The sequence below is a fragment of the Ursus maritimus genome, unplaced genomic scaffold (assembly GCF_017311325.1).
Source record: "Ursus maritimus isolate PB19 unplaced genomic scaffold, ASM1731132v1 scaffold_13, whole genome shotgun sequence".
Lineage (NCBI taxonomy): Eukaryota > Metazoa > Chordata > Mammalia > Carnivora > Ursidae > Ursus > Ursus maritimus.
The window spans coordinates 19,938,410-19,951,255 of record NW_024423675.1 but is presented as its reverse complement, the minus strand read 5'-3'; the positions used below and the strand labels follow the sequence as shown (position 1 = coordinate 19,951,255).

At 44.9% G+C, this 12,846-nt stretch overlaps 1 protein-coding gene across 3 annotated transcripts in view; it reads right to left on the bottom strand.

The window, feature by feature from the left end:
* Nucleotides 1–12,846, bottom strand: part of ARMC2 (armadillo repeat containing 2) — a 99,674-nt gene that overhangs the window by 72,951 nt on the left and 13,877 nt on the right. For all 3 annotated transcript variants that reach the window (XM_040627607.1, XM_040627606.1, XM_040627605.1), the window contains exons 4-5: nucleotides 9,733–9,904; nucleotides 2,891–3,098 (exon numbers count right to left, since the gene is read on the bottom strand). In XM_040627607.1, the coding sequence (XP_040483541.1) occupies nucleotides 2,891–3,098; nucleotides 9,733–9,904 (380 nt within the window). The remainder of the gene's footprint in view (nucleotides 1–2,890; nucleotides 3,099–9,732; nucleotides 9,905–12,846) is intronic.

The window sequence follows — 12,846 nt, the reverse complement described above, 5'->3', positions numbered from 1 at the left end:
AGAGTACAAAACTGAGCCCCTGAAAGGGTAAGAGACTTGTCGGAGAGCATACAGAGAAGTCAAATGGCTGACAGAGAACCAAACCTAAATCCAAGGATCGCGGTTCCCAGCAAAGAGTTCTTGGGCTTTCCTGCTGACGGTCACATTTCCAAACCACAACAGTTTGAACCCTATTTACATAGAAAGCCTTAAAAGGTTTTTAAGCAGGTATACGAAGGGGTTCATCAGACTGAACCCCCAGATGGATGGATAGATGGATAGAGATATACATACATTCATATTTTAGCGAAAGCTTTATTATTTTCAATCCACATGACCACACAAAATAAGAGAAAACGGAGTGTCGCTAAGGGACAGTCGTACCAAAGCTTAAATGGGCCCTTAACTAGACACACAGAGACTGTCGGATTGCAACACTGTTTGAAGATGATGGTTGCATAAGGACTTCAGAGTATGTTCTCTTTGGGAAAGTTAGAAAGTCCCCCCAGGATCTTGTTTATGATGATGGCTTGCTTAGCAAATCCTTACCCCATCACGACCAGTATAAAGTGAAACTCCAGTCCATCCCGGGTCTGAGTTATCCATACTCTAAATTAAGGGGGCACAAATCAAAGCTATTCCGCTGGAAGAAGCTGCTCCCTTCTCTCCCCAGCCCAGAAGCAGGCAGCCTGAAGGTGGCCACCCCCCGCCCCCTCATTGAGCGGGTGGGTAAGGACCCTGCATGGGAGGAAGGTCCTCGCTTCCTCTGTCCCCTTTCCGAGACCTGCTTGGGCTCCTTCTCGAGCCGGTGTCCTCTCAAGCCTCCTCCTTTTCTAGTTTTTGCATTCCCTTCCCTCCCTTCTTCTGCCGGCCCGGCTCACTGACAAGTCTTCATTTACCACATCCGGGTTTAAAGACGGAAAAATGTTAATTGAGTAAGGCTTCAGCATCGAAACTGGGAATACTCCACTGCATAGCAAAGATCATTTCTTGGAATTCTTCACTTAAATGTTTACGAGAAACAATTATCAAGTGTCCCAGATTGATTCACAAATGTAATTAATGAAAGAATTGCTAATAGTTTCCATTTTCTGGGTTGTTTTAATCCTACTGTATAAACTGGTTGTTTGGCACCACGTCAACAAAACCCCATCCATGATTCAAGGAGGTAAAGATTCATAAAGCAGAAATGTTATTGGGAGTTAAACTCGCCGGGGTGCGCTGCAGACCCGACTCAGACACAGTCATTACCCGACGCAAGAGCTGTCCTCACCAAACAAAAGGAAAACAATTAGGGCTGCCGACGCCTCATAATTTTGGACGGTCAGGAAGAAGTGCTTCCAGTCCCTAATTGATTTCTCCTTTGCTGTTGGTGGGATAAAATATGCCACTGAAAATGCCGCCGCTGTCCCCGACTGAGGAAGACATAATGAACTCTGGCTTGCCAGATTATTCTGCAACATCTGAAGGTTTGCAAAAAATAAAATAAAATAAAACAGCTCTTGTCTGGTTTTTCCTAGTCAACTTTAATTACTGTAAGGATGGGTGCAGCAAGATAAATGTTTCCTTTTCACTTCAGTGCCGAAGGAACACAAGCTCTCCTGCCGTCTTTTATGTTTAAGCTCTGAGGTCTGCAGCCCTATTCTTACTCACCAACTGGAAAAGATTGGTTGCAATGGCCAGTTTGATGTTTTGTGCTCAGCTCCCAAAGTCCCAATTTGAAGTCATTCTCTTCCACTTAAGGAGACATTTCATTTTTCCCTTCATTTAAAAAATGTTCTGAATGCAAAGCAACATTACCAGGACTACTAGGTTGCCTAATATAAATTCTGCGTGTGCGACACTCTTCGGGCTGTGTCAGCAGACAAGGTCAGTTCAGCTAAACTAACCAGCTGCCAAGCAGCCAGTTCCGGGAAAAGTTTTAAGCGCACTGCCTGTGTACAAGCCAAAGTCAGACCCAAAATCTAAAGTGAGGGCAACAAGTAAGTACTCGGTCTTAAAACGGCCCATGGAATTTAATCTTGTTAAGCAAATTGGAACCAGGCAGTTGTCCACAATGACCCAACGGAAAGTCACAGAAAAATATCTTTAACTGAATGACCCAGTCCAGTCCAAGACCTTCTGCCTATCTTTGCATCATTACTGGCTGGGGCTGGAGAACAGAGGCTGCTCTCCCCACTCCCCCCCCCCACCCCAGTCCCCAGGCAATCAAGAATTCTTTAGGAAAACACCGCGGTGAGAATTCACATGGTCCGTACAGTGAACATTTCTCCACAAACCTTAATATGGTAAGAAAATTGCGCCTCAATTTTCTAGGGGAAGCCCCAGAAAGCCCCATCTAGGAACATGGTATGAAATAAAGTAATTCCCAATAATTCATTTTAGGAGGGATTAGGAGAGGGCTATCACAGACAATAGAAATCTACAGGATTCTCCTGTTTTAACTATTTACTTATTTGCAAAATAAATATTTAAATCCAAGTTTCTACTGGGGAATAAAATAAGTGTCTACTCTTTGGTGGAATTAACAACAGTGAACTAATCCAAAGGGAGGGAATGAGAGATTGCAGGCCAGGCAAGAATCCCAAATAACACACGAACAGAACAATCACTCCTCACTCGAGGGCTGGCTGGGACAGCCCAACTAAAGCAAAAGCTATTCTGACAGGCCTATCAACGCAGCGTGTGGCAGGTATGAATAAATGTTTTCCTGAGGATTAAATCAGGAATGATGTAAAACCAACTGCATTTAGCCATGAGAAAAAAATCTTTCCTATTCATGCACCATTAACTTAAAAATGTGTTTATGTAAAAGGGAGAATGCAAATCAATCATCTACATAAGATTAGGAAACTAACTAGTATATGACACATTTATCCTAACGAGAAAACTAAATCAAAAGAATACTGACCCTCCACTTCTGAGATGAGATGGCAAGGATGTTGTCCCTTTGAACATTTCTTGCTCCTTGATTTCGCTGAAGCCTCCATCGTAAGTTAGCTGAAGTGGATGACTCTTTAAGTGGCCAACAGCATTGGAGTCTGTTAAATAAATCCCATTTATTTTCACCATAGGGTCCCCCATCACAACTGTTTCCTTGGATTCCACTGTCTTCTTTGCTGTAACAATCAAGGAGATGTTTTGTCAAAGCATTTCTGATTTTAGGAATCACTATTTCAATATGTTTTTCCAATATAAGAATTTATACAATTTAAAAATTTTATACTACTTATAATCAAGTCTGGAATTCTGTGGCCAAAATCTACAAGACTTCACCACTATTTCAGGCTTGGCACCATCAACTCATCAAAAATGAATGGGATCTTCTCTCTACTCTCTGAGTCTACCCGAGGACAAACACGCAAATGTAGGTTTATGAATAACTCAGTCCACATAAATACTTCTGCATCTCAGAATGATGACTCCTTTTCCTGAATTTGATTATGTTAACAATTTTTCATTCAAAAAATATTGAGTGCTGGGGCATCAGGGTGGCTCAGTCGGTTAAATGTCTGACTCTTGATTTCAGCTCATGTCATAATCCCAGGGTCATGGGATCGAGCCCCACATCCCTCTCTCCCAAATAAATAAAATCTGTAAAAAAAATACTGAGTGCCTCCCTGATGTCAGGCACCGGTCTAGACACTTGGGATGTATCAGTGACAAAACAAAGATCCCTGACTTTGTAGGTATAAACAGATAATAAATAACAAACCATAATAAATGAGGTACATGATATAAGATAATAAGTACTATGGAAATAAAGCAAAAGTAGAAAAATGGAGAAACTTAAAGAGGATTGGGGATGGGGGCAGGCAGCAGTTTTGAAGAGGGTGGACATGGTAAGCAATGGAGGTGAGACATCTAGCCACCGGTGGACCAGGGAAAGAATTCCCTGCAGACGGAAGAGCAGGTATGGAGGTCTTATGGCACGAGCACGCCTGGCATGCTTAAGGCACAACAGGAGTATGTGAGGGAGAAGAGGAAGACAGCTGATCAGAGGGGCAGCACCCAGATCGTGGAGGCCTTATACGCCACTGCTAGGCAATAGGAAGAGGAGGGCATTGGCTTAAAAGGCTTTGTAAAGAGGACTAAGACGATAAGAGTTGCAAACAGAAGTCCACTCCCTAAACTGAAACATCTATTGTGAGTATGACTGCAAATTCTTAGGCTGATGATACAACACTGTTTCTTTATCAGCAAGTGGCCATTAGGAATGGCTCATCTGTGAGGCTGCTGCCACCCTTGGGTTTCTGATAAAGGGGAAGGTAGAGATGACGTTCATATAGAAAAATACTGTTTGGAAACTTCTCCAAAACAACTCCAGGTTTCCTTTTCTGCACTTGAACAAACCAATAAAAACCAACAAAACCACTTCGTCTACTCCAACCAAGCTCCCTGCTTTCAAAACAAAGAATTTTAAAGCTGAAAGGAACCTTAGAGATCAGCTAGTCTAAACTTCATTTTTCAGATGAGAAAACTGAAAACACGAACGTTAAGTGACCAGTCTAAGTTCACAGAGCAAGTTCGGGGCGGGGGGCAGGACTGGACAGTGCAAAGAGTGTAGGCTTTGCCTTCCATCAGACCTAGGGTCACGGGCCGAGTGATGTGGGCAGGTCACTCAACTTTTCTCTCACCTTCCTCAGTGGTCCCCACCTCTTAGGAATGTGCTGAGAATCAAATGATATGGCCTAGTAAAGTGATTTTACTCAAAACCTAGAAGTTACTGTCATCATTATTAAGGGAACCCAAGAGTCCCGACTTTGGGTCTACAGCTCTCTCTGTGGCACCCTGCTGCCTTAAATATCTTCATTACTGAAATACAAAGCACAGATTTTGTATGAGGTAATGCATTTTTAGCCAATTTCTACATTTTAGCATTGGTTTCTTTCATTCATTACCTCCATGAATATTTATCAGGCACTCGCTGCTAGGTGTCGGGTGCTGTTTCGGGTGCTGGCGGTCTAGCACCGAACAAGAAGTCCCAGCCATCAGGGAGCTTCTGTTCTGGAAGGGAAAGCACGCCCGTACTCAGGGGCGGAGCTGCTGCAGCCCCTCTACCTTCACAATCTACTGGAGGGAGCTCATCAGCTATTACTGAACGGAGGAGCCGCCTGGGGCTCACTCCGACCCCTGACGGAAGGTCCACCATTAAACTGAGCAGGAGTGACAACGCCCTGGGTGTCCCTGGTAAATGTCTGCGGCACGCTGTACTAATTTTGGAATGGATCACGGGTCTACCACAAGCAGTGTTACCGTGTGGGAACTGTTCCATCTCACAGAGAGGCTCTGGCACCTACTATACACTCATCCCTGTTTTAGGGCTACAAATAAAGAAAACCTTTTTTCCTACTGAAGTTGCTGAGTCTAATAGGGGAAGACAGAAAGGCAGACGTGTAAAGAGAGAAACGCAGTACAGTGTGGTCGGAGCCAGGGAAGGACGGTACACGGAAGAGGAGAGTCCTAAAGGGTTGGGAACTGGTCAGAGAAGGATTCATAGAGGAGAGCCTGAGAAGTATTCTGAAGGATTAACAGGAGGCAAAAAGGAGTTCTGAGAAAAAGGAACAAAAGTCTGGAGTCAGAGCTAGCTTTAGGTGTATACAAGCTGTACAGTCAAGCAGAGTCCCACACTTAGAAGTCCCTACGCTTAGTTGAATGCTTTGCTGTCGCCATCTTGAAATTCTCAATAATTTTTGAACAGAGCTCCACATTCCCATTTTGCACTGGGTCCAGCAAATTATATAGCAGATGCCGCAAGAAGTTTGAAGCAGCAGGATAGGTGTGGGGAACTGCAAGGAGGTCCATACTGCTGGTGCACAGGCTGTGGATGGGAGGCAAAGGAAAGTCAAGAGAAGGGCCTAGAATGTTGGGTTGGGGCCAGATCACTATAGAGCTGTCCACGCTGAGGAGTAGGGACTGCATCCCCTAGGCCAGAAGTCAGCCAACTACCCACCAAATCTAGCCTGCCTCTTGTTTTTGTATAGTCTGCGAGCTAAGAATGGTTTTCACATTTTTAAATGGCTGGGAAGACCTCAAAAGGAGAACTCTATTTTGTAACATATGAAAATGACAGGAAATTCAAGTTTCGGTGGCCATAAATCAGCCTAATGTTGCTTTCCCACTACAACGGCAGAGTCGAGTAGGTTGGACAGTGACTGTATGACCCATTTGGTCTAAAATATTTACTCTCTGGCCCTTTACAGAGAAAGTTTGCCAGGTCAGTATTTCCCAAACTGCATTCTTCAAAAGACAGATTCCCCAGTCAAGCACGTTTATAAAATGCTGGGTTGAAGTAAGATTAAATAGGCATCTTTACCAACCCTCAAATATGCCCAGGTGCACTGGGACTCTCCACGAGGGAGGGAGCAGGCAGACTGATCTGAGTGCTAACCCCTCTTCCAAGGGAAAGCTGGGACTCAGTTTGGCAAACACTCCCCCAGGCATAGGGAGCCCTCTGCAGGGTTTTCAGCAAGAAGATGATGCAATCTGATTTTTATTTGCCTCCTGTCCCCTTGTCCCAGATGGCACACACAGACAACAATCAGTTTTCATGGTCCACTGGGATGAGGGGATGAGGCTGCTGCTCACAGCCATGTGTGGTTGGCAGCTTGGTTTCTCCAGGCTCTTCTGGCTGCTCCGAGGGTGGAGGGTCCTCAGTGGGCTGAGCGTGGAGCAAGACAGGGGCGCTAGAAGACCAGGTGCAAGGTGAGAGGTGCTGACAGCAGGGCAGCAGTGGTGGGAAAGGAACGTGCAGAGCCAGGAGACACTTAGGAATCCCATTTAGGCACCTGTCGAGGGCTCTGGGAAGGCAAGGAGGATGGGGACGGTGAGAAGGTGGAGACCGCCATCTCCGTCCAGCTCGGGTAACTGGGCGGCATTAGCAACATTGCCACCACCAGCCGAAAGGCCTATTTGAACACAGAGCAGTTACACGGCGGATCCTACGACGATGACTACTCCTCTCTCTTCCCTCTCATTTTCTCAAATCAGCAATTCCAAACCGGCCACCACGCCCCTCGCCCGGCCTGTGGCAGAGTCAGCTACAAATGACTTCCCATCAAAGGCAGGGATGCACCCTCTGTCTCCAAGCACGCTGCCCTCACCTCCCCCCCCCCCCCAAAGATAGCAGTGCTAGACAACAGAGACTCCGAAACAAAGCCCAGGGAGCTCTTGCACAAAGGACAATGATTCGGAGCCTGGAGCATTAAAACATATTGTTCTCATGGGGGCAATGTGTGCTTTTAACATGACAATGACTTTTTACTGCCATTGTTTTCTGAGTGCTGACCCAGACCTCGGGGCTGAGGAGCCGTGGGCACCTGCAAACAGGGTGGGTACAAGAATGGCAGCAAAGCCATGCTTCTGACCCCTCGGCGGAGCGAGGAGGGCCTCAGGGCTGGGAAATGACCCCGCAGACCGCACCTCCCAGAGCACCGTTGTGCCGCGGCTGTGCAGACAAGGGCAGGGGGCCCAGAAGGGAAGGCGCAAAGCCACGAGGGAAGCAAAGACGATGAGGATGGTGGGTGAAGCATCGTCCCCTCAGCCACCTGCGCAGAGCTGTGAACAGCTCAGTAAGCAGCAGGGCTCTCACCTCAGAGCTAAGAGTTAAATGCACGAAACGCATATGCAGCCTTCTGGCTCAGAAGCGAAACATGTAGCAAACACCAGTGCCCTCACACCAGCTCTGCCAAGCCCGTTTATAAGGAGTGACACTGTTCCTAGTGACACCGTCTGACCTCACCCCAAACCCTGGGCTCCAGATCCCATTCCCTCTCATGTTGGCAAGGACTTGGCTCCTGCAAATACCACTCCTTTCTGGTTTAATTGGTCTGACTGGGTCCCTGGTGCTGGAACCTTTGAAAAGCTCCTCAAGTGATTCTAATGTGCAGCTATAGTTGAGAAACTTAAGTCAGACGAGGTCTGTCCCCTGCCCTGGGTTTTCAGGGCACGCAGCATAGAGTGTGGGCCATTTTCCCCAGCCTGGCCCTGCTGGGCTGTGGCCTCCACTCTCTCCATGTCCCCAGGGTTAACCATCTTCCAGCCACACCGGCCTTCGGGTCCTCCTCCACCGGAGTGACCTCCCTCTCGGGCCTTGCTGTCCCCTCAGCGCAGGCACATTGTCCACAGCTTTCTACATGGCTACCTCCTTCTCATCAGTCACATTTCAACTCAGGGGCCACTTCCTCAAGGACACATTCCGATGCCACCTGAGCTCACACAAAGTACTCCCGCCACGGACATTCTCCATCCCATTATCTTGCTTACCTTCCTCATAGCCCTTGTTGGAACCCAAATTACCTCATTTCCTTCCTGTTCACTGTCTATCTCCCCTCACAAGCGCTTTGAGGGCAGGACCCTACGGGCCTAGGGTGGTACCTGGCTCTTCGAAGGGGCTCAGTAAATACCTGATTGCCTGACTGTTAGACAAGAAACAAACTGGAACATTGCGGTAAAGCGAGTAGCCTAATCGGACATCCCGCGACAGCATCCGTTATGGTGGGACCCGCACACTCTGTATTGCTCTTTGTCTCTTCCTTCCTTCTTGCTTCTACCTCCTCGGCTATGTCAGGCATCATGAGGGACTGGAGGGGCCAGGAAACAAGGAAAGTGGGCCGGGGAGACACAGGGAGCTGCAGCTCATACCCTGGGCTAACAGGGGTGGGTGCTCCGTGGAACGGGGGCCCAGTGTTGCTAGATCTTCCAATTTCCCACAAGAGGCCATAAATCTGGATTCTTCCATGAGATCTTCTACATTTAAATGTTAGTGACTAACTAAAAGAAAACGCTTGTATGTCAAGCAAGTGGGGTCCTCAGGTGGTGGCTTGTAACTTTGGGGATCCATCTTTGGGTATGTCCTCTCTGTAACTGTAAACCTACCCTTCTTCATCAAGCCTTACTGACTGAAGGAGGGCCATTTGGGTCAGCCCCTGGTAAAGTGGTTTTCCAACTTTTTGACTACACATAATAATAAATTCACAATATAGTTTAATATAAATATATAATAAATTGGTAATACGACCCTGAATACACATGTCCATGACTACAGTGAGGTCTCTTTGAAGCAATACCTACCCTTATTGTCTGCGATATGCCCTGATGTTTTCCATTCTATTCTATTTCATTTGTTTTTTAAATGCTGGTGATCCACTAAATTGATTGCCATCTCACTAATGGTCATTTCCTGCAGAATTTGAAAAACTCTTAGTATACTCCGGACAGGGGTGGTTCCAGTGGTTGGGGCACACCTTCGAACTTGAGGTTTGTAGCTTCTCTGTTTCCAGGTTTAGATACCCACTGGCAATTCTGTGGAAAAGAACTGGAAAAGCTCCATCCAACTTCAGCTTACACTGTCACATGGGATTGGAAAGGTATTTTCAAAGACCTAAGCGTAGGGCACATCGTATGAATCTTAACCGTGCCTAATGAAATTAACAACTCTTTGAACTCTAATTTAAAAATCACTTATTTCCAATATAGGTGAACTCCTTCCTCAGAAAACACTCACCCTAATATTCTTTCCCTACCAAGTAACTTATTTTTTAAAAAACTGTGCTATTTAGGTATTCTTCATAAATGCCCAGAAGAATATACGAACACTCTTTCTTAACCAGGTTTGCACAATATTCACTAAGTGTTAGTTAATGTAAAAATCTTGTAGGGTTTGAAAAAAAAAATCATGTAAAAACAGCGTTCGTGAGCCAATTCAAAAAACACGCCCGCCCCCCGATTCCAAAGGATGCCACCCGGCCTTACACTCAGCGGGAGGCAGGGTCCTGTCAGGCAGCAGGGCCCCCTGGGAGGCCGCCCTGAATAAGCGAGCCCGGGCACTGCTTATCCTTCTGATCTTCGCAGGGTCCACTGGGGGTTTGGGAAACGCAAGGCAAGGTTCCTCCTCCATGCTGGGAGATGCCGGAGCTTTCGGTTTCTGGAAAGAGATTTTTCAAATGATGGGCATGAGTTTCCGTGTCTCAAATAAGACTCTCCCCTCCCCCGCACCCTGGAGCTGGTGCTGACACTTCCGGATGGACACAGGGTTTTCTGCTCGCTTCGTCCTGGCCACCTGATTCTGCATCTCGCCGGCCCATTTTACTGAGTGCGGTACATATAACAGGCTTTCATTCTTTTTGTCAAGTATATTATATTAAATATTTGATTACCACACTCAGCCTGTTTGAAAAAACAATTTATCCATGCTAGGGAACGAATATCTGTATGAGACTGTAACATTTGAGACAATATATTCAAAATGCTTTGTATGTTTCTGTGTTCTCGCCAGCTCAGTGAACAGTTACCGGGCACCTATATATGCCAAGAACTATAGGGAATATAAATACTATCTTTACATATTTTGGATTCCACAAAAGTATTTTTTTAAGATTATAAAAATTCTTGACTAATTTGGATTATAAAGTCTAAGACATAAGAACAAGAAGTTGTCTTGGACTTATAATATAAAAATGTTTTATTTTGGGGCGCTTGGGTGGCCCAGTTGGTTAAGCGTCTGCCTTCTGCTCAGGTCGTGATCCCAGGGTCCTGGGATGGAGGCCCCTCCCCCACTCTGAGCTCCCTGCTCAGCGGGGAGTCTGCTTCTCCCTCTGACTCCACCCCACACCCCTCCCCCAACTTGTGCTCTTTCTCTCTCTCTCTCTCTCAAATAAATAAATAAAATCTTTAAAAAATGTTTTATTTTCTACATCTCAAGAATTCTATGCTGATACCCTTAGAAAAGGAACATGACTGGCAAAATTCCAATTCCTTAAAGACTTTAAAAAATACCAGCACCAAAGCACGGGGCACTATGCCGCCTAGAGCACCCTGTAATCTCACCTCCAGCCCGGCCAGAACCTCACAGGGACCTAAACTCCCACTTTTGGTGTTGCTTGGTGATCCTCCCTTCCTCCCTCCAACTTTAACATGACTATCTGCTTATAAAAGAGCAATTTTACGGCAGCAAGTGCTTTTAGCTCTCTGACCAAAAACAATCAAGTTGAAGTTCCTAAAGTCACTTACGTAATATGGGAAATGAGCGACTCTCAATCCAATAGGTAAGTCAACACACTTTTTAGAAACCCAGTGTGAAACTCAAATCAGACGACTTGGAAAAGTGGGTGAGGTTATCTATCATATATGACACCTAACTTCGAACACTCATTTTCTCATATACATTAATAGAACATAGAACATATTAGAACATACTAGAGTTCTCCTTCTAAGAAGTTACTTATTTCAATAATGATGATATTTTTTGTATCCTCCTCTTCATTTACATCCAGAATCAATCCATAAACCAGACAGACAAAAAAAATTAGCTTTATAACTTTAAAGACACATTTTTCTAAATACAGAAAAAGGGTAAATAAAATAACCAGTCTAATATAGGGGAAGAGTAAATGACTGTGGAATCAAACCAAACTGGAGTGTAATCCATTTCTAGTTGTGTGAAGGCGGGCAGTCCATTTGCTTCTCTGTACTTGCCCAGCTATCAAACGGAGAGAGGCCCCTTCTTGCAAGGACACTGACACACATGCATCTCTGGTTATAGAGGCTTGAGAAACACTAGCTTTCTTCACCCTTTATTTACCAGATTTGGTTTCAAGCTACTTTTAAGTCTCAAAAGCCAAGACCCTAGCCTCTGACACAACCGTGCTGGAAAAGAGATTTTGAATTTAGAGGGGTCTCTTCTGAAGGTAACAACACTCACTTGTCTGCATAAATTATGCTATATTTACTTAATAGTCCCTTTCCTTTTTAGTCTCCCTAACTTGTTGCAAAATATTCATAAGAATGTGACTTAGGCTATGAAGCTAACAGTAATAAAAAAGGTAAGAGTATACAATACGGGGAAAAAAAGTGCTTTAGTTATAGTTATGAGAGATGAAATCCATAAGGATAATCTCAGTAGTAAATGTGGACACGAGGTTTTCTTATCTCAGAATGCCTGTCCTCTGTGGGTATCTTGAATCTTGAAACAAAGATTGAAAAGTCTGCCGAATAATAATAATGTGAATAAAGTAAACGGCTTCTTTTATAGATGCCCTAACCATTATAAATGTTTTGGGTAGTAAGTAAAAGATCTTATAAAAAGGGAACACATGCCAAGCTAATTTTTACCCAAAAGAAAATAACTCAATTATCTCTGGATGGTGAGATAAAACCTCTTAACTGCTCCTTGATAAAGAGCATTATTTTCCTAGTGCAAAATCCATCATTGTATAATGAAAAATTAGTCCCATGTGACTACTGTCCTCAACGAAAATTACTTATTCCATTTAAACATGTATCTCACTGGACTACGTAAAGTATAAAGTAATACATGTAAGCATTTTTAGTTCTTCCAGGGAAAACTACTAAACAAGCCATCAGTTTCCACCCTGCCAGCATCTCCCACACGTTCTTCCACTTTGTGGAGCAAATCGGCTTTTATGTAGCAAAACAGTAAAAACTTTTTTCTTCTAAGATTCACTTCATTTTTGGACTCAGAAAACAGAGCAAGGAAGTTGAAATTTTCCCTTGAGCACTTCACCTCCCTTGTTTTGTGTGCCATGACGCTAACCCGTGACTCAAGTATAATCACGGACACTGGGAAAGTCAGATTGTAGGATTTGTTCCGGCTGATAAAACTGCTGGAGTCTACTGAAGAACGAAAGGCTATTCTCACAGAACACGCCAATCGAAAAAGACAGAATTCCTAGAACATTTAAAGAATCTGCCTGGCCTTGACCCTTACCCCCGCACGGCGGGCCATGCCCAATCTTTGACATGGCCCCTCTGATCACCAGATGGGAAGGCAGGGTCTCCCCTGTTCTATAGGGAGTCGGCCACATCCCACCTCAGAAAGTTGCTATGATTTAATTTGTAGAGCAACAG